At 42.3% G+C, this 20,859-nt stretch overlaps 1 protein-coding gene across 10 annotated transcripts in view; it reads right to left on the bottom strand.

The window, feature by feature from the left end:
• The window catches only part of LOC145500136 (protocadherin Fat 4-like), a 71,600-nt gene that overhangs the window by 2,205 nt on the left and 48,536 nt on the right, over nt 1-20,859 (bottom strand). For 9 of the 10 annotated variants that reach the window (XM_081479664.1, XM_081479678.1, XM_081479668.1 and 6 more), the window contains exons 8-32: nt 19,580-19,779; nt 18,934-19,130; nt 18,283-18,391; nt 17,862-18,011; nt 16,989-17,408; nt 15,140-16,432; nt 14,521-14,670; nt 14,116-14,351; nt 13,818-14,001; nt 12,431-13,535; nt 12,051-12,287; nt 11,062-11,660; nt 9,967-10,671; nt 8,624-9,209; nt 8,117-8,324; nt 7,792-8,011; nt 7,238-7,357; nt 6,391-6,465; nt 5,989-6,165; nt 5,282-5,476; nt 4,712-4,862; nt 4,370-4,500; nt 3,670-3,973; nt 3,123-3,355; nt 394-2,412 (exon numbers count right to left, since the gene is read on the bottom strand). In XM_081479664.1, the coding sequence (XP_081335790.1) occupies nt 394-2,412; nt 3,123-3,355; nt 3,670-3,973; nt 4,370-4,500; nt 4,712-4,862; nt 5,282-5,476; nt 5,989-6,165; nt 6,391-6,465; nt 7,238-7,357; nt 7,792-8,011; nt 8,117-8,324; nt 8,624-9,209; nt 9,967-10,671; nt 11,062-11,660; nt 12,051-12,287; nt 12,431-13,535; nt 13,818-14,001; nt 14,116-14,351; nt 14,521-14,670; nt 15,140-16,432; nt 16,989-17,408; nt 17,862-18,011; nt 18,283-18,391; nt 18,934-19,130; nt 19,580-19,779 (10,004 nt within the window). The remainder of the gene's footprint in view (nt 1-393; nt 2,413-3,122; nt 3,356-3,669; nt 3,974-4,369; nt 4,501-4,711; nt 4,863-5,281; nt 5,477-5,988; nt 6,166-6,390; nt 6,466-7,237; nt 7,358-7,791; nt 8,012-8,116; nt 8,325-8,623; nt 9,210-9,966; nt 10,672-11,061; nt 11,661-12,050; nt 12,288-12,430; nt 13,536-13,817; nt 14,002-14,115; nt 14,352-14,520; nt 14,671-15,139; nt 16,433-16,988; nt 17,409-17,861; nt 18,012-18,282; nt 18,392-18,933; nt 19,131-19,579; nt 19,780-20,859) is intronic. The other variant, XM_081479626.1, reaches the window with a different exon arrangement.

The raw sequence follows: 20,859 nt of genomic DNA, 5'->3' as shown, positions 1-20,859 counted from the left end.
CAGAAAATCGTCTACAAGAAGGTATGAATGTTGGCTGGGTAAATACTTTCGGAGTTTCGGAAATCATTGCAGAAACCTGTTCCTTTCCTGGGGAATTTGATTGTTTAATTTTCAATAAACAATTTTATTCAGTAGTTTCAAGGACACGTTTTCAACAGACGAGATAAGTGCAACGGAGAGTCCAAGTGGCGTCTTAACAAATTATCCGAACTAACATTTAAACAAATAAAGGACGATCAGAAATTAAGACTAGTGTATCACTCGAGGAGAACAGTTTAGGCTAGTTCACACTAGCGACAAAACGATATAAGAGGGACGTTGTGCTGTTATGTCATTATGTCGTTTAGTCGCTACTGTGAACCAGGCTTTACTCATTAACATCTAAATCCTCACCTCTCTGTAGGACGTAAACATGGGATTGGCGAACCCGGTAGACTTAGGGGCCTCTTCTTCTTCATCATCTTTACCCTCACCTATTTGCTGGTTTTCTGGGGTTATGCTAGCGCGGTACATTGGATTATTAAAACCACGTGCGGATTCTGAACGTTTCACTGTCGGCTGCCCTGCGTCAGGCTCCAGGTAGAGCGGGTTGTCCACCATGTGAAGTTGCGAAACCACCTCCTCCTCCGCGTTGCCGTATATGGGATTGAGAGTTCCAGGTTCGTCTCCTAGCTGTTGATTGGCCATGTGATGCCGGTACATGGTGTCAGTGTAGCTGTCATCACTTTCTCTATGGCGCTCCTGTGTGATACATTTGCGCTGCTTCTCGCTTAGAGTATTTCGTCGGCATAGTATGACCCCTGTAATTATGACAATCAACAGGAGCCCCCCGATGCCGCCGACGACATAATACAACCGCATGCGCGTTGAGTGCTTCTGGTTTTTAAGAAGCGCGTCTTTGGGTTCTTTAACAACGCAAGATGGTATACCCAGGTAGTCAACTTTGTTGGCCGTTGACTTGCACAGTTTATAGTTAAAGTCATCAGTTCCTGCGTCCGATGTAAAGCCATTAGCGATGCACGTGTTGTTCATACCGCACAAAATAATATCCGGAGGAACTGGGAGGAATTTATTCTTTTCATCCGAATACACAAGCACAATAAAATCCACCGGTGAAGATTTCTCTTCCTCTGCACTTCTCTTGACTTTGGCTTCGTGTTCCATACTTGGACTGACGATAAAAACATCATTAACATTAACCATCGTGGAATCATCTTCATCGTCTGTTATTTGCCCGAGCAGTAATGGATCAAGTCCTAGTATCCACTCTTCAAGCCGATATTGCCAATGCGGACTGGAGATGTTCTCGCCTTCAGGGAACTCCAAAGAGATAATGAAATCATTCGGAATACATTGCGTTGAATTGTACTTTCTGATGTTTGGTGGTATACAAACTTCTTGTTCTTCGCATGTTTTTTCCTTGCATTCCTCGGACTTCCGTTGACATTGAGGTCCAAAATATCCAGGCTCACAGTCGCAAGTGAAGGTGTTAATTCCATCCACACAAGTTCCCTCAGCGCAGGGCTCTTTCTCGCAGTCATCTATGTTGGTTTCGCATTGGTTTCCTGTATAACCGACTGAGCAATAGCATCTGTATTTGTTTAAGAGGGGGTCGCAAGTTGAGTCGTGTTGACATGGGTTTGAAAGGCAATAATTGATGAACGTGCAGTCCGAGCCGTTGTGATATCCACTGGGGCAGGTGCAGTTGTAATAATTCACGTAATCATGGCACGTACCGCCGTGGCTGCACGGATTCGGATCACACTCGTCTATTTCAGTGCAGTTAAGGCCGTCACGCTTGAACCCTTTGTTGCAAGGGCACGTGTAATTCTGCCAATCAACGCGACTGCACGTGGAATCCGGGGGACACGAGGACCACGCGCAGGGGTCAACCTTGGTCACGTGAATGTTAACCGTGCCGTTAAACGCTTCCGGGGGATCTCCGTTGTCTTCGGCTTCTATCAAAATTTGATAGCCTCGAATGACGTAATCATTGTAACTGAGGTGTGACTTGACTGTCAGGTATGGCTTTTTACTGTCTCCTTGACTGACACCAGAAGAATTATCCCTGCATTTATTATCTAAGGAGAACGTATCTCGGTAATTGAGAAGCGTATAATGCACTCTTTGTGAGCGCTCGGGGTTTGTGGACGTCACCTGGGCCAGGCAGTAACCAATGGACACATTTTCAGGTACAGTGACGTTTTCGGGTATTAGTCTGATGTCATGGGGTGCCTCGTTAACGTCCAGAACGTTGATTGTGATGTCACTAGTGACGTCAAGTGAAGGTCCTGTTCCCTCGGGAGGCTGGTCTGTGGCTTGAATAGTAACTGTGAGGATTGCAGGCGGGTGAAGGTTCTCGTAGTTCAGGTATGATGGGTCTTTTACGACAAGGTAGTTGTCGCTGTTTACCTGAATGAAATGAAACGCATCAATTAGACGTCAATTTGAAACTTCAAGCTGCCGGTAGTTTTGGAAGCAAGACGGCACCTTTCTTCTCACAAATTTCATCAAACACCTTGACGATCGTCAAAAATACTCCACCGGGCGTCGTATTTTCAACTTTCTTCTCGGTGTTTGGAAATGTGCTAAAACACGGTCTTTCGTGTTTTATATATTACTTCCCAATACAACACGAGAAGATATGAAATGTTGGGTTACAATTCCATGCGAGTCCAAATTCAGGAACTGAGGCGATAAGACAGACAGACAGACAGACAGACAGACAGACAGACAGACGAAGAGACATCTAAGGACTGATTAAAGCACTTAAACCTCCTATCAGTCATAACCATACCCTCTCTGTTTTAAAGTAAGGTCTAACAGGGCTGTAGCCAGGAAAAAATTATGACTGAGGCAATGTCCATGGTTAAATTCTCTTCCTAGGTATTTAGCAGGGTTTTACTTTCCCCCTTTAAAAAGAAAAAAAAAAGTAGCCTCTTACTGGTTACTGCCCTGATTAAAGCTACTGTAAGTAGTAAAGAAAGTTATCATCAATAGACAATTCAGCAAGTTGAAAATTTCTCATTCTATTCTACGGTTCTATCGTGGTACAACCAACAGACATTCTTTCAGTTGTATTTTTTAACGTAATTGAGGTGGATGTACAATGGCTATGTTACCTGGAAGACAGAGGAGTAATTTCCAATGACAATGAACGTGTGATTTTGTCCTATATCCGGGTCCTTACAAGTGAGGAATCCTATGACGTAACCCACGCGTACGTTTTCCTCCACTACAGTGGAGCCGTTCAAACGAATGTCAAAAGGAGCTTCATTCACGTCTGACAGCTGAACGCTGAAGTTTCTTTGCACGGAATATGGCGGACTACCGTTGTCTTCGCATTTGACTGCAACTGTTATTTGGAAAAAAATTAGAAAAAACTTCACATTTTGCCTCAGAGGCGAGTAATGTGCTTTAAACTTTTTAGCCCATGGATGAAATACTTACGTTTTACCATTAAAATGAAAGTTATTGAGCAGTATTTCCCCATAGTAAGCGGCCTCAAACACCCCCCTGAGGTGTTAGAAGTATTGTGATGATGATGATAATAATAATGATTTCCCCATAGTATTATAGTGTTTTTTAGTATTTTTCTAGAATGAAAATCTGGTTTGCAGAAAGATATAGAGGTACACAGCTAACAAAACATAACAGTCATTGGCTTACCTTGTATTGGAGTGCTCAGATGACTTTCGTAGTTTAAGACTACGCCTTGTTTCAGGCGAATCTCCGATGACGACTTCGACACTGAACTTATGTAAAAGTAATTTCCTCCCTCAAGAAGTTCGCAGTTGTGTTGTTGCGATATGTCCTGATCAACCACACTTAAGTTCGCCAGCGAAGTTCCACTCGGGCTGTTCTCGGGTAGTACGACACTGAACGAAGTGTTGTCGGGTGCCGACAGAGATGAGCTGAAGGTTATGTCCGACGGCACATCGTTGCTATCGAGGACCATTACAGACAAAACATCCTAACAGTGAAATCAAAGAGTTGACTTGTTAATAGTGAGTTCGATAAGTAACAAAACTGGGTCAATATGTTGTCGAGATTTAAGGAATAGAACACAATTTTTCTCTTTCCATCTCGAGTTATAATAACACGAATGGAAATTTGGAAGAACGAGAAATTAAAATGCTGAGGGAATATATAGAAACTGTTTCCTTTTGCTTTTACGGACAACACTGAGAGAAAAAGAATGAAAAAAACCTTCGTTTGTATTCCTTTTAAAAAAAGAGATGAGTGAATTTTTGGCACTAACCAGCACTGGTGTTCGTCACAATATTGAGTTCTGGTTCTACAGTGACTCTGTCAAGCACTAAGCATGTGAGTTTTCTTGTTAAGGTTACATTGTAACGCTAAGACAAACCTGTACTGAGTATCGAGGGGATCCGTTGTCAGTAGCATTAATGGTCACGTTGATAACCGGCGTAGCCTCGTAATTCAGTGGCACGTTGCTATGCTGCAGCTGGTTTCCATCGACAGTGAACGCATCTGTAACTAAACAAATAAAGGATTATTAGACTCACCTTGGCCTTCTAACGGTAGTTGAAATCCAATAACTCGGTCTGGGGCGTGGTGACAAGACAAGCTCAAGCGTCGCACGATGTGTGATGGTGTATTTTGAAAGCAAAACAACAACAAGCTGGCTTCAGTAGGAAAGAAAGTCACACTGTGGTGACAAAAATGACAAAACAAGATCTGAACATACCTTGACTAGAAATGACCTGGAAGTGATGCGATTGATTTGCATCTTCATCTTGAGCCTGCAGTACACCTACAACCGCACCGGCAGTTGCGTTTTCGTAGATTCCTTTAGACACCAGACTGATGGAAGTAGGTGGGTCATTTACGTCAATCACCTGCAGCGAAATGATTCTCAAATTAAGCCCTTGTTCTTGGCTATTTTTCGGTCTGAAATTCCACATCTTTCACGAATTTTAAGACAACTAAATAAGACAACTAGACAACTTTAAATGCCTCTTTCTAGTCATTCTCCTCTTAATTTTAGTTGTTGTACTCCAAAGTTCCGAAAAAGAGCTGATCACTAAGTGGTGTAATAAATCTTACTTAGCTTACTTGTGATTGTACTAGGAGAATATCGGCCCTTGGCCTCTTCAGTTGTAAGGACCTCGCTACACCCGGGAGGCGATAGCACAGTTTGACCCTCGATATCGGTAACATGGTATATAAACCTTACTGTGTAATAATCTGTTCCATTTCAAAGCACCTACTAAGGATACATTACGAGACTGAGAAAATCTTTAAACATTGTTTTTACCTCTATCGTGACAGTGAGACTGGTGCTGAGAGGTGGGTTACCGCTGTCCGTTGCAACGATTGTCACGTTGTACGAGCTTTGTGTCTCAAAGTCAAGCGATCTGGTCGCTAGCAGGGAATCGCCAATCAACTTAAGTGCGTCGGAGTCCGGTGACTGGTCTTTGATTGCAAGTGATACATTGGCTTGTCCGCTGGCCTGTAAAAAAAAAGTTGTTTAGAACGATGAAGTGAGGGAATATTTTAATGAAATACAAAACAAGAATTAAATGAAAAGAGTCGGAAAAAAAGTCAAAGGTTAATAATTCGCTAAAACAAGGCCGTTCCTTTTAGTAAATTTGAGTATAGGCTAATTCTGATATATTAAAATTCTAACTTGGTTCCGAAGATAAGGGAAAGAAAACAAAAGAAATTAATTATTCAACTTCGATATGATTTCTTTTGTTTTCATTCCCCTAAGCCTCGGAGCCACGTTAGGAGTTAAATATATCGAAATTAAATTGGCCTATTGAAACTAATTTTTGAAAGCAAATTCAAAATCTGACGAAATATAAATATATCGAGGCATTGCTCTTTAAGGTAGCTTCCAGAAAATTCAAAAAGCCTCGGCCTTGTCATGAACGTTGCATTTTTTAAGCCTGTGCAAAAGATCATTTGTTTTGCAATGACACCTCTATCCGGCGGAAATATTCGGACAAACAATTATCTCACCGGTAAATCAGGATCAAGAACACTGAGCTTGCCCACGAAATCCCCAGGGAATCCATTTTCTTCCACAGTCTTAGACGAGATGGTCAGATTATAGGGGGCCTCGTTCACATCCTGGACATTGATGGTGAAAAGTGCAGAGACGGAGAGAGGGTTGGGTAACAGCTCGGTACAGCTAACCTGAAGGAGAAAAGACAAATACTTTGCTTTATTTTAATTGATAAAAGAAGACCATTGGTAAAGATGAAATGTCTATTTGTCACGTTCGTGGGACAAAAATAAAATCTACGAAAGGTTCGAACCCTTGACCTCCCAGATCAGATATCGGTTGGACGCGATAACCACTGATAGAAATTTAAAACGGGAAAGAATCATTGATTGATAAATTGTTATAGATTAGCTTACGTTTACTGTGTACAAGTCTAATGCTTCGTAATCCACGGTGTTTTGTGCCACCACAAGAGTCACGTGATTAACAACCTGCAAAAGAGTTTGCAGCAATAGAGCCGTTAACGTCAGCGAATGCAACAAATTATAATAAATACATATCGATTGATTCAATGGAAACATCTTTATATGTCCGGGTTCAGATTCAGAAGTGGAGAATTCGATCGACCGGCCGAATTTCTTTGACATTTGATCCTCACAGTGCTTCTCTCAGCCCTGATGTATGAATAGTGGAAAAACTTGACAAATTGAAGGGCAATGGGTTGTCAGAGGGGAAGGGGGAGAACCTTAAGTGGACATTGCCGAGCATCCTATTAGACCGGTAGTACCAGCTGTAGCGGTTGTAGCAACATTCCTAGTCGCTGTAGGTTATAATGACAAAGTCATTGCATACCTTTGGATCAAACTACTGGTGCGATAACGTGTTAAACATTTGACCGTGCCAAAAGCTTTCAGAGAACTACTCCGAGTAAATGTTTCAGAAAGTATTCCCGTAAAGCAACACAATCGACGGGTACGGGAAGCTAATCCGTGACGAAGTGCAAATTTATAACATGATCTTAACCTCAATAGCACCGGCTACGATTTTCCCTCTGCCAAAGTGTCACTTGTTCACTTGCGCGTGTCACCTTTCTCTATCACGGGGAAATCGCTAACTACTTCTCCATTTTGGTGAAAAAACAACAACAACAACACAAGCCGGCAAATTCGTTCTCAGGGCTCTTTCAATTTCAAGGCCCTTGGGAACGAGGTTGATGATCGAGCATTGACAGAATACACGCTTTTAGGTCTATTGCATACATACTTTAAATGGTCCTCCATCTACTACTGAACAGAGGAACTTCTGTAGAGGCAGGTGAAGATTGTCTGGGTCGTACACTGACAAATTGCCAACCACTGTACCCACAGGGCTGTTTTCGGGAACCTAAAACATCAAGAAAAACGAAGGGTATAGCGGAAAATTGATATCTTAAGCTTTACTGGCTAATGGCGTAGACCCGGAGACAGTCTTTGGAGAAGATCAGTATCAAACCTGTTAAGAAGTAAATTTGAAAAATAGCAAAATATTGACCGAATGTATCGAAAAAGTGCTAAAAACTGAATTTTTCGAAAGATTTTCAAACCAAACTTGAAAATTCGAGCCTCACGTTATTATGCTCATTCATATTGTTATCCATTTCCATCTTCGTCAGTCATCCTCCCTTCCTATGGATTCATGTGAATTCTCTACTGCAGTTCTATCAAATCAAAGCATTATTGATCTGATTTAAGTTTGCTTTGTCCTAAAAATTACGCTGTAAAATCGCCAGCTCCTATTTTCAACGGTGTTTCGCTTTTCAGTCTCCAACAATACATTACCTGGTTTGCAGTCAGTGATATATTCTGCGGTTGTTCATTGGCGTTTCTCACGTTGACGACAAACGAGCCTGTCACAGAGTAAGGCGGGTAACCATTATCTGTACTGTTCACGGTCACCGTGTAGTTGGCGTACTGCTCGTAATCGAGCCCAGACTTCTGAAGGGTTATACGCCCTGAAGGCGACTCAACAGTAAAGAGACCAAGAAGATAAGATGAACTGCTGTAAACAAAAACAAAAAAGACACAACAACACTTAGAGAATTGCAAGGGAAAAAGCTAAGATCTTCCGATGTAACTACAAAGGTACATTGCGCGCCCGCCATACCTCTGTGTGCGGTGTCCCCGGGCTACGACATCAACAATCTTGTACTGGTGCGTCTGTGCAACATCTTGATCAGCGGTGATCAAGCTCCCTATGTACTCTCCAGATAGGCTGTTTTCGTAAACACTTAAAGGAGCGCTGGCTGTTAGGTTCGTGGGCGGATCATTTCTGTCCCTGACGACTATGGTGAAATTCTTTGTCGTGCTAAGGCCTAACAAAAAATTTACAAATACGAATAATAAACTATGGTGAAAAAGCCCAATGGTAGATCCGTTCTCCGATACAATGCAACTTTAAGCACATTTTCCAAAGAAGAATGGCAAGCTCTTGTCATAAAATTTTCTCGATAACAATTACAACGCTCCTTCTCCAACGCAGCTACAGCTACTCGCATCACTGTAGAATGGCGTCCTCTGGAGAAACCTATATTGCGAAGTCTCAGTTTCAGGTCCTAAGCCGAGCTCATCTTACGCGGAAGTAATTAAGTGCTTTTCTGAGAGAACGACTAACCTTTGTTGTCCACAGATTTGATAACCAGCGTCCACGTGGCTCTAGCTTCGTAATCCAAGCTTCTTGTAGTATTGAGTGCATCATTAGCAATGACAAATGGAACGCTCCCAGAAGGATCCACGATACTATAACTAAACGTCTGTACCACGGTCTGTTCATTATCCGGGTCAGCGGTATCCAGACGTCCCACAGTGACGATCCCGGCATTCTCAGCGACCTCATTGTTGGATAGTGTGATGTCGTAGGGAGGCTCGTTAACGTCAGTGACGTCGATTTTGACAATTTTGCCGAAAGATAAAGGCGGGTTTCCACTATCGAGGCATCGAATATACACGCTATAGCTTTTCTTCTTCTCGTAGTTCAAACCACCGGTCACAATAAGAGAGTTTTCTGTCCCGTTGACCATAAAAGGATTATTGGAGGGATTTAAAACTCGGCAGGAATGATTTTGCCAGGGCCCTCTAGTTCCCTGATCGTCAGGGTCTATTACAGTTATATTGCTGACCAGTGTTCCTTTGGGGCTATTTTCTGGGACGCTTGTCGAGGACAAAACGAAACCTGTTGGTCGCTCGTTCACATCAAGCACCTGTAAACAAACAATTCGCAGCATTAGATTTCTTCACTTTTAAGATATATTAACTGCAGTTTCGTTTCTAAATTTTAGTTGCTCTGTAATATTAGCTTAGATTTTCTGTAATGATGTCATGATCGCTGTTGGCTCGTTGAAATTTTAAGGTGACCTAAAATCACCCGTGTAAACCAGGGGAATGGGAAACTAGTGCAAAATATGTTATGTAAATAGGCCGTCTACCAACATCACAAGACAAGCCTTGTCCTGGAACCCCCAGGGAAAGAGAAAAAGGGGACGGCCTGGGAACTCATGGAGACGGACCTGGAAGCAGACATCAAGAGATTGGGGCTGACCTGGAGTCAGCTGGAAAGGAAAGCGCAGGACAGAGATAGCTGGAGGACTCTTGTAGTTGAGGGGTACTACGCGTAATTAAGTAAGTGAATAGGCAATTCCCTCCCCCCACACCCCCCCCCCCTCCCAAAAAAAAATTCATCTTTACAAATTATATAATCGCTAGGCTTTTTTTCATTAGTTAACCTGAACCACGGTTTCTGTGGTTGTGCTATTAACTGCAGTTTCGTTTCTTGAATGTTAGTTGTTCTATAATCCTAGCATGACGTTTCGAAGCTTACACGTCATTTTCTCATAGGACCATAAAAACGTGTTCTTGTATCCCAGCTATGATCACGGTAATGCCTGGCGGAATTTGAAGATAGTAAAATTTACATAGCATGTGATATGTAAAGAATTGAAGTAAATAAACCCAACTAACCTGAACAGTGAACGTTTTGTTAAAACTCAACCTTGGGCTACCATTGTCTGTGCTTCTTACCCAAATTGTATACTCAGACTTTGTTTCGTAATCCAAGTTTGCGAAAGAAGAGGAATATATCTTGTTGTTCCTGAGGGCAAATTTCCATCCACCGTTATTTATCAGGCTGTATCTATGTGTCTGGTTTGCATCTTCGTCAGTGGTCGCGAGATCACCGACATAACCACCATTTACGTTCTCGTCGATAAATGCCGTATCACCACCCGCCAAAGTAATATTACTCGGTTGGTCATTAACATCTAATATTGCGACCTGGAACGGCTGCACGTGGAATAACCCCTTGGCGTCAGTCACGCGAACCAAGATATCTTCACTGGGACTCGTCTCGAAGTTCAGCTCACCGCTGACTTGTAGCAGTGCGGTACACTTTGTTTTCACGCCTGGGATGTTGGTAATGTTGTGACACGTGACCTGTGAGCCCGCGGTGAACTTGCCATCGGCGTCGACATCTAAAGAGAACGTTAAGTTTTGCACTTCATCGTGATCCAGGGCTTGAAGTGTCCCCACCGTGTTACCTGCCGGAGTGTTTTCGTCCACCTTTGGCGCGTTGTCGGGGAAAGACTGTTGTCCCGATGCGGATGTCATTGTCGTGTTTATGGGAGCTTCGTTGACGTTTTCCACGACGATCGTAAACGTCTTGGTGACCTGTAAGAAACACGTGACCTTGTTAGGTAAAACCACGTGACTCTCTGAACGTCAAGAGAGAATCAAATTTCACGACCTTTAAAAAATATATCTATGGTCATAAGGAAAGGTCATGAGAATTAAAGAAGCGATCACACCAGACACAAATTAATATTCGCGATAGTTGAACAACTTCTCCCAACTAATACCATGACAAGAGGGTAGCGACCAGTAATGAGAATTTGTACGTTGATAATTGACGCTCGAATTAACGAACTGACCACATTCAAACGAGGGCGAATGTTGTCAATGAGTCCACTAGCCTAAATAAGGCAAAAGCAGCTACATTTCGCTAACTTTTTTATCCCGTTAAATACTCTATAGAGTACTTTTGTCAGAAAAAAAACTTACTTTCAGAGGCACCGTTCCGTTATCAATAACCTGCGCCACAATCTTGTGAGCCTTGTTCGTCTCGTAATCTGTGTCCTTAGCCTTAAACAAATAACCCGAAGAATCAATCGCAAACCTTCCACCATCATTGTCAATCAGGGAAAACGTTAGCGTTTGGAACTTGTCCTCGTCTGTAGCAGTAAACCGACCTATTTTGGTGCTAAGTGTAGCATTCTCCTTCACTGTACGACTCGACAGTTTAAAGTCACGTGGTTGGTCATTGACGTCATTCAGGGAAATCGACATGCTTGCTTCGTTGCTCTGAGGTGGACTTCCGTTGTCGGTGACGCGCACTGTTATTGTGTAAGACGGTTGTTTCTCGTAGTTCAACTTGCAGAAAGCCCCGCCATTTTTAAGGCAGTCAACGTTGGACAAGGAAACTTTGAGTTTGTTTCCAACCACTTTAAATCTCCCGCCCGCTCCGTCGGTTAGAGTGTAAGTGTGAGTTTGGGCGCGGTCTGGATCTTGTGAAGAAAACTTTCCGACAACTGTATCTTGTGGGGCATTTTCGTCCACGAATGTATTAGACAAAGTGAGGTTAAATGGTTTTTCGTTGACGTCTACAAAAGAGTAAACAACAAAATATTTCAATATGCGAGTAACTTCGCTCCACTTTTTTCTGGTAAGTACAATACATGGGCATGAGCTCTTAACTCAACAAATAAGTCGACATTTTACAACTACAATAGTAACAAACCCCCTTATGGCTTTTCCAATGAAGTCCGCATGTGTTAGTCCAGTTTGCCTGAAGAGTTAACCTTTGTACGTCTCATATGCGTAGAGATTTAATAATTTTATAGAGTCGTAATTTGCTTTGCCACCACACTTGTTATAACGGTTTTTTTTTCAAACGTCTTGAATCTAGCGTCTTGCATTTTCGCTCCAAACCCCTTGTTGACTAGATGGGTTGGACAGCTGTAAAGTTTCCGTAAATGGAACGTGTCACTTACCTACAACAGATATCTGGAAATCCGTCACAACACTAAGCTGAGGGTCACCGCTGTCCAAAGACTGCACTGTGATGTTCCATGAAGACTGGGTCTCGTAGTTCAGGCTTGATGTTGAATTCAATGCGTTACCGTCGATTACGAACGGAAGTCCAGCAGTGTCACCCATGAACCTGTAGGTAAAGGACTGCCGGTCTGTTGGTTGATTTGCATTATCCGGGTCAGCGGTAGAAAGAAGTCCTGAAAATGACAACAACACAAGCAAGTTATTGAATAAAATGAACTTTTGTTGTAGAAAAAAACCAATGACGTTAAATGGCCAAATCAAGAGAATAAACCACGATAAGTTACTATTTCAAGATTTTCAAGGTAGTATTTCTAACCTATTAGAGATGGCGGCTGATTTTCCGCTATGACGGCGCTAGACAAAGAGATTGCCGTAGGTGCCTCATTGATGTCAATCACCGTGATGGATAAAGTCGTCACAAGGGACAATGGCGGTGAGCCAGTGTCCTTACACTTCACCTCCACACTTATCACTGAAGCCAGCTCGTAGTCTATGCTTGCGCTTCCTACTGCAAGGACTTTGGATTGAATCGTGAATTTCCCAATCTGGTTTCCGGCCACTTGACAGTTGTGCGTTTGCCATGTACCGCGTGATCCATAATTATCCGGGTCACTGACAGTCAGCTGACCAATCACTGTACCAGGTTGGCTGTTCTCGGTGATGCTCGCGGGCGCGAGGGTGATATTGACTGGGGCTTCGTTTACATCCAGGACGGTGATCTGGAAATCTTGCACTAAGCCAAGAGAAGGTGTGCCACTGTCATTGCTTTGCACTTTAACAGTAAAACTCTTTTGAACTTCGTAATCCAAATCTGCCGAAGACGAGACATAAAGCTTATCGTTTTGAATCACAAATCGACCACCGGCATCGTCCAGGAGTTTATACATGTGCGACTGCGCAACGTCCTGGTCACTAGTCATCAGTTGTCCAACTAACGCACCGTTTGTGTTTTCATTCACACTTGCCGTGTAACTTCCACTAAGCGTTACATTTTCAGGCGCATCATTTTGGTCAACGATGCTAATCTTTAACTGCTTTGTAGTGAAAAGTCCTTTCTTGTCTGTCACTCGCACGGTTATGAGATACTCTTTAGAGGTTTCGTAATCCAGAGCTCCATTAACTTTCAGATCGACAGTACACCTTGTGTTCACACCAGGAATGTTAGTGATTGTCTGGCAACCCGCAGATGATGATTCTAGTGTAAACTTCCCGCCAGCGTCATCATCTAGTTTAAAAGCAAGTGTCTGAACAGCATCTTGGTCCAAAGCTTGTAGCTTTCCGATCACTGTACCGGTAGCAGAGTTCTCGCGGATCTGCGCATGTCCATCGGGGAAAGTCAGCTGCCCCCCTTGAGATGTTATATTGATGCCGATTGGTGCCTCGTTCACATCCAACACTTCGATTGTAAACGATTTTTCCATCTAAAAGGAAACAAGACATCGTCATGGCGAAAGAGAAAACAGGTCAAAAGAAAAGAAGGGCATCGTGGTGATTAAAATGATGATGATAATGATGATGAGGAGGAGGAGGTGGAGGTGGAGGAGGAGAAGGCAATGATGGTCATTCGTTCCGGTCATAAGCCCAAAAAATTTAAGCCTCTTATCCTAGTTGTAAGCCTTACTAAACACCCACTATGAAGAGGTTTAAACCTACGGATTAGCGGGATGCAATGGTAGTGCGAAGGTTTTGTAGACCTAAATCACCTTCATAGATGGATTTCCATTGTCTTTTACCACCGCCCTAATGATGTGCGTAGTCTGGGTTTCATAATCGATGTCCTTTGCTTTGTACAACCTTCCCTGGGAATCAACTCTAAAACGACCGCTGTCATCATTCGACAATGAATACGTCAACTGTTGGCTGGTGTCCTCGTCACGTGATGTAAAGCTGTCAACGAGAGAAAAAGAAAAGAGCGAATTCATTAGACTAAAATGAGTTTGAACACCCCTTCAAAATCTGTAGCGTTGAGAGATATTCCGGAAAATCTCGCGTGTTACTTACCTGCCAATCATCGTGTTGATGTTTGCATTTTCCTTCACCTTGTTATTGGATAGTTGTAGGTCACGTGGTTTGTCATTGACATCCCGCAGGTCAATACTGAAGTCCTTCTCGAACGATAGCTGAGGCGTGCCGTCATCTGTCGTTTTGACTCGGATCACATGACTCTTTTGAGCTTCGTAGTTCAAGAGACAAGAAGAACCTCCTTGGCTCAGACATTGTTTGTTGGAAACAGCCACCTTGAAAAATGAATTGGAGTTAATATTGGTGATAGTGAATAAGCTATAGTTTAGGATTAAAACATGCAGTTATCAGTTCGAACGTCAGCGTAGTGTCAGAGCAAATCGAAAGATCGAAGAGAGAAGTGGATGTAAGAGGTTACGCCTTTGGTGGAAAAGCAAAGCCTACCTTAAGTTTGTTTCCATCGACTTTAAATCTACCCGAGGAGCTGTTAAGCAGTTGGTATGTGTGCTTTTGGGAGGTGTCCTGATCTAACGCCGTCAGTGTCCCAACCAGGGTGTCCTTGGCACTGTTCTCATCGACAGCAAAACTCGAGAGCTAAAAGGCAAAGATATAAGTGAAGAATCAATTGAACAGTCTCAATCATTGCCGTGATACTAACAGAGTTTGTACGGCATTGGATGTTTAGTTAGACAATAGAAGGTAGAAATGGCGTCATATAACATCAAAAAATTATCCAGCGTCCATTTATTGGAGATGTTGTGAGTATCTCACAACTGCGTTACAGTTTTCGTCCAAATAATAGCTAACTACGATAAATACACGAAAGATTAAGAGATAACACTAAACCAAACAGAATGAAGGATGGATAAGATTGAGAACGATTGGGAAAGGTTTCCTTGGAATGATAAAATTTGAAAAAAAAAAGTGGACAACATTTCTCAAGATGCGCCATTCTTGATGTAGGCCCTTCAAATGACGCCAAATTGTCATATTGCCCTATTAACACGTGCTCTTAACAGCGCAATGGAAGATTTCTCTATCAGAACAAACAACTCTCACTTACTGTCATTCCACTTGGAGCATCATTGACGTCAATCACTTGGATGGTAAACGCTTGTGTTAGAGACAGGGCTGGCTTTCCGCTGTCCGTTGCTGTTATGCTTACCGTCCACTGAGCGCTGTTCTCGAAATCAAGCACGCGCGTGGAGACAAGAGCATTATTTTGCATTACAAAAGGTTGCGAACTGCTGAGAACTGAGAACGAAAACGTTTGGACTTGGGTGTTGACATTGTCTGGATCAGTGACATTTAGAAGTGCGACTACGGTGCCACTCTGCTGATTTTCTTGAATCTTATTGTTTGAGAGCACTATACTGGTTGGCTTCTCGTTGACGTCTTGAACAAGAACGACAAATGTCTGTTCCACTGTGAGGCCGCCTGTATCGCGACAAAGAATTTTCACGCTGAAGGAGCTAGCTTCTTCGTAATTGACGCCCGCACTACCAACGGTCAGGTTGTTGCTGCTTATTCCTGCTTTCCCATTGGCTGAATCAGTTAAACTGCACACGTGACTTTGTTGTCTGTCAGGGTCAGTGACAGTCAATTGACCAATCACCGTCCCGGATGGTTTGTTTTCTTGGACGCTGTTATTGGACAACGTTATTTTGGTTGGTCTCTCGTTAACGTCTAGAAGGTTAACAACTAACGATATCTCCACGGACTTCGGTGGATTTCCGTTATCAGTCGACTTCACAGTAATTTGATAGCTCGAAGATGACTCGAAGTCAAGATTAGCGTTTTTCGATGTAAACAGCTTGTCTCCGCTAATTTCGAAATCACCTCCAGGGTTGTTAATCAAGACGTAAGTAAAACTCTGTCCTTGGTCTTCGTCCTCTGTAAGCAGAGTATCGATCTGAACGTTTTTGCTGTTCTCAGGAATCGACGCCGACGCACTTCCATCCAAGGTAACATTCGTGGGCGGATCATTTACGTCAATCACTGTCACATTAAACATTTCCGTGTGGAAAAGCCCTTTGTCGTCAGTCACGCGGACGATGATGTCCAAGCTTGACGCATCTTCGTAGTTTATAGCGCCGCTCACCATTAAGTCTGTGGTGCATCGGGTTCCGGTTGAAGCAAGATTCTGACAGGAAGTGTTCGGTTGAAGAGAAAATTTGCCTGCTGCATCATCGTCTAGTTTAAAAGTTAGATTCTGAACAGCATCGGTGTCTGTTGCTGTTAAAGTGCCCACCCTGGTACCGGGCTTCGAATTCTCCTGCACACTCTGCTGGTCTAGGACGATAGAGACTGGAGCCTCGTTGACATCCAACACCACAATAGAAAAGTTTTTGGTCATCTAAGAAAGCAAAAAAGGGAGTTTAGTTTATAATGCATACCATATTCCTACACGTCCTAGTTAGAAGTGGACGTATAAAATGTGGCATTTTTCTTACTCAGTTCAAAGTTCTGTTTTAAGAACCCGCAGGGTTCAGCTGTTCAAAGGGTGGATAACCCTATCCACTGGATAAATTACTCTCCAGTGGATAAGTCTTGACAAAACAAACTACGCTATCCACTGGATAGTGATTTGTTCGATAAATAATATTATGTATGTTTTGAGCAACCAGGGCCAGATGTACTTTCAAACGTACTCGAGGCTCGTCTGCAAGATGACACATTTGAGTTCAAACCCCTTTTCGGACAGTGAGATACAGGCATGTACGTGTTTTTACATTTGAATTACATTGTACATTACACATTTGAATTTCAGCTTGAGAAAAAGCTTAAATTTCATAAAATTAATAGCAAAGTCACGAAGTCTGGCGTCATATTAACACACCAGTTACAATGTATTTTGCTACAACGAAACGCTCGGATATTCGATGTAACTACCATTTTCATCAATCACTTACCGACAGCGCTGGCTGGCCATTGTCAGTAACCTTGGCAACGACGTAATGAACCGTGCTCGTTTCATAGTCTGTGGAGTTTGCCTTGTAAAGACCACCTTTGCTGTCCAGAGCAAATTTGCCACTGTCGTCATCAACCAATGAAAAACTGAGTTTTTGGCCTTTGTCTTCATCACTAGCGGATAGATTTCCGACCACGGTATTTAATGGTGCGTTCTCAGTCACCTTGTAATTGGACAATTTTAGACTACGTGGTTGATCATTGACGTCATTCAAAACGATGTTAAATGAAGCGTTGACCGATTGGGATGGAGAACCGCTGTCAACACTACGGACTTTTATAGAGTAAGAGGATACGCTTTCATAGTTGAGTAGGCACTGGGAGCCACCGTTTAGTAAGCAATTCTTGTTGGACTTTGCAACCTGCAAAAACAGAAGAAAAAAGTTTTAATACCTAGCTAACACGCCAACCTTCAGAGCACTGCGCTTCCCAAACATCGTGCTTTACTATTGCTCTTTGATAAACTTTGTGATAAGTGTTTAAAACTTAAAAGGGGCTAAATAAATTGAGTGGCAGAGAAGAGAGTTTCTACAGCTCTTCACGTTGCCAATGAAAGTAAACTCGAGACCGCTAACTGATGGAAATGCAAGGTCGAGATGGCAAAACAGAAGAGAAAAGAAGAGCAGCCCATGCTTTGTTAGCCAATCAAATTCAATATTTTCAGATGCTAGACGAACGAGATGCTTTAAAATCAAACTCAGAAGAGATTTACTTCATGTTGCATTAAGGTAAAACAACAACCGTGGATCTCTGAATTCCACTGTTTGTTCTGGGGGTAAACGTAGTCATCTAATCACTGCCTGTCATTAACTTACCTTCACCAAGTTGCTTTGAATTTTAAACCTTCCACCGGCGCCATCCAGCATGCTATAACTATAAGTCTGCCCGTTATCTGGGTCAGCGGTACTGAGCATGCCCACCACTGTGTCCACGTCACTGTTCTCATCGACGTTGTTGCTTGACAACTGACAAGAAGGAAAAAAAAAGAAATGATGCTATACATTTTGCTTCCAATTTAGCTAACAAGGACTAAGCCACGGATACGATGCGTAATCCTGTTGCCATAAACTACCGCGCAAAAAGGAAAGGTCGCGCAAGCAGATTCATTGTGGTCAGGTGTATACTAATCTGTTACCTTCTTGGTTAGGTTAGTTTTATTCATCATCATTCAGCTGATGTTATTATTCTTCGTAATAAGTCTGTCAGTGTTTTTTCACTTTGTGACCCCATTGTTACCTGGATCGCCGTAGGCTTCTCATTCACGTCTGTCACAGAAATCGTAAATGCTTTCTCGAGTTTCATCGGTGGACTGCCGTTGTCTGTGCTCCTTATGACGAGTGAAAATCTGCGAAGTTAGATCGAAACAAGAATAATTATTCACACTCTATGAGTAAAAAGTAATTCTACTGGATCGAAAATTGAATACAGACTATCAACATTCCTCAATCAATTTAACAGCGGTCGACTGGAAGGCGCGTATGGATTTCCCGCCAAAATAAAACTGCAGGTGCTTGTGTATTTTCCGCCAAACCTGGGGCCACTAAACGCAAACACTTGCCTCCGCGAAATTTAATACTCCTTAAGTATCAAGCCAATTTTGAACCAGTCAACGCCTTGATGACCATTCGCCAGTGGAAAACTCGAACTCATATCAAACTGTTTTAACTAAAACATTCCTTGTTTCAGGGACCGTTTATTTTTTTTTTATAAAAATGTTTATGACAACAAGCACGCACGCCTCGCGCGAGTGTTAGCCATCAGCCAGTAGCCAACGATTGCAAAGCCAATCCAATTCGCGCATTCTAAATAGACAACGATTAGTTTCTTAAATGTCAATATAAAATGCAACTGACAATCTCAGAACTCTCTTTGTCGTTAACAACTTACTTGTTAGGTGACGATTCGTAGTCGAAGACAGTCAGTGTGTACAGATCAACTCCACGTAGTTCAAACTTGCCACTTCCTCCACTGACAATACTATAGGTGTGCTTGTCTTTACTGTTCGGGTCCACAGACGAAAATGTACCTACTTTGGTGCCGCGTTGTTTGTTTTCTGGAATACTGGCTGAGCCGGACAAAACGATCTGCAAAGGAACAAGATAACCAAATTTAGCTCTTTGACACTTTTATCATTTGCGAAAACGAGGGTTTGGAAGGAGACTACTGGGGCCAATATGGCTTCTCATCTTTAATTTTGCCCCTAGGAAAGGTCCCACAGGCGACTGTAAGATGAGACCGGCCCCAGATATTTCCTCGTTTCTAAAGTGGTGTTTAAGCTGTGATCATAATCGTAGACGAGAGAGTTTCATAGAGTTAAAATTATTGATTTGTATTCAATGTTTGTTGTGTGCTACAAGTAGTTGTTTCAGTTGTTTCGATATTCTTAGTCACGAGATCGAAATATAATTTTGCATATCCACTTATACAAGATAAAACATCACTCTTCGATCATTCTCGCAATTCTCTTCACTTATCTGCTTAAAACTACGATCACATTATAAAGAGAAATGAGATGTTCGTCATTCGCTCTAACCTGAGTGGGTGGATCATTGTTGCGTTGGCAATATGACGTAGCATATGACGACCACTGTCCCGATGTTTGACACGTGACCGTGGACGATCCCTTGATGGAATAGTCCTTTGGACATCCCAGTGAACACGTGACAGGGTATGTGGTCTTGCCTCCTGGGCACGTGGCAATGGCATGCTTGCAAGTGCTGCCGAGCGAAGTACCTGAAGACAAAGGAAATGATGTTTTTAAACAAAAAGAGATTGAACAACTTTCGCTTCCGTTAGTACGTTCGACAAGGAGGAAAAAAAATCGTAGTCCTTTCATAAACATGGACTTAAGGAGCTGCTTTTTTCTTCAGACGGAAACAGAAACGGGAATTATAGTGACGTCAGTGACATGAAAAAAAAAAAGATTTGTGTGAAAAATGTTTTTGCGTTTTCACAGACTTTGAGAAAGGAGCTTAATGTTTCTCCATCCAGTCACATAAAAGGGAATTTCATATTCACAGAAAACGTTTCACATCCAGAGAGAAAAGTGAGTTATAACACACTGGAATGAATAACGTTTTGAAGCATTCCGCCAGCAAAGCTTTGATAAACGCGCAACATGTCCCACTTCAAGGAATTGAGCGATCCTTTATTAGAATTTAATGCGACCGGACGGTACAAGGTAGCTTCGAACAAATTGTTTCACAGAAACTTCTGAGCTTTACCAAGTGAAGGCTCCTGTTCCATACTGTCGGTTTTAATTTTTTAACATTTGGACATGTAGAGCTGTCTTGATTTTAATTCTTTTTAAGCAAGGGCAGAAGAATATTCCCTTGGTTAAAAATCAGTCATCTTGTGTATCGTCAAAAATACCTCTGTGGAAATCGCCAGCTGGTATTTATTGTAAAGAATCCAACTGTGAAGAGTTCTTCGTAATTTCTCTTTTCATGCTGTTTTGAGAACTTTTCCTCAGTTTTAAATGATGTATGTCTCAGTAGCGCTGTTGGTATTTTGTTGGTTGAAGATGAATGCTCCATACATGGCTATTGTCTACTCATTTTTCCTAGGCTGCATCAAGCCCCACGTGTTTTTAAATAAACAATTACGTTTTTTCTTGTTTACTTTAATCAAAATGTGGTGCTTTTCATCACCCTGACGACGGAAAGACAACTTAATTGTCGGCTTCTCATTTAAGAATTGTCCACTTGAGAGGAAGTTAAAACAATGTAATGATACAGCGACTTGTGCACCTTAATAATTTATACCTCCACTACAGCAAATTAAACACATTTTTGTGGATAAGTCAACACGATT

This window comes from Orbicella franksi, chromosome 1 (assembly GCF_964199315.1).
Source record: "Orbicella franksi chromosome 1, jaOrbFran1.1, whole genome shotgun sequence".
NCBI classification, from domain to species: Eukaryota; Metazoa; Cnidaria; class Anthozoa; order Scleractinia; family Merulinidae; genus Orbicella; species Orbicella franksi.
Note: the sequence above shows the minus strand (reverse complement) of the source record. Positions and strands in the feature narration are given on the sequence as shown.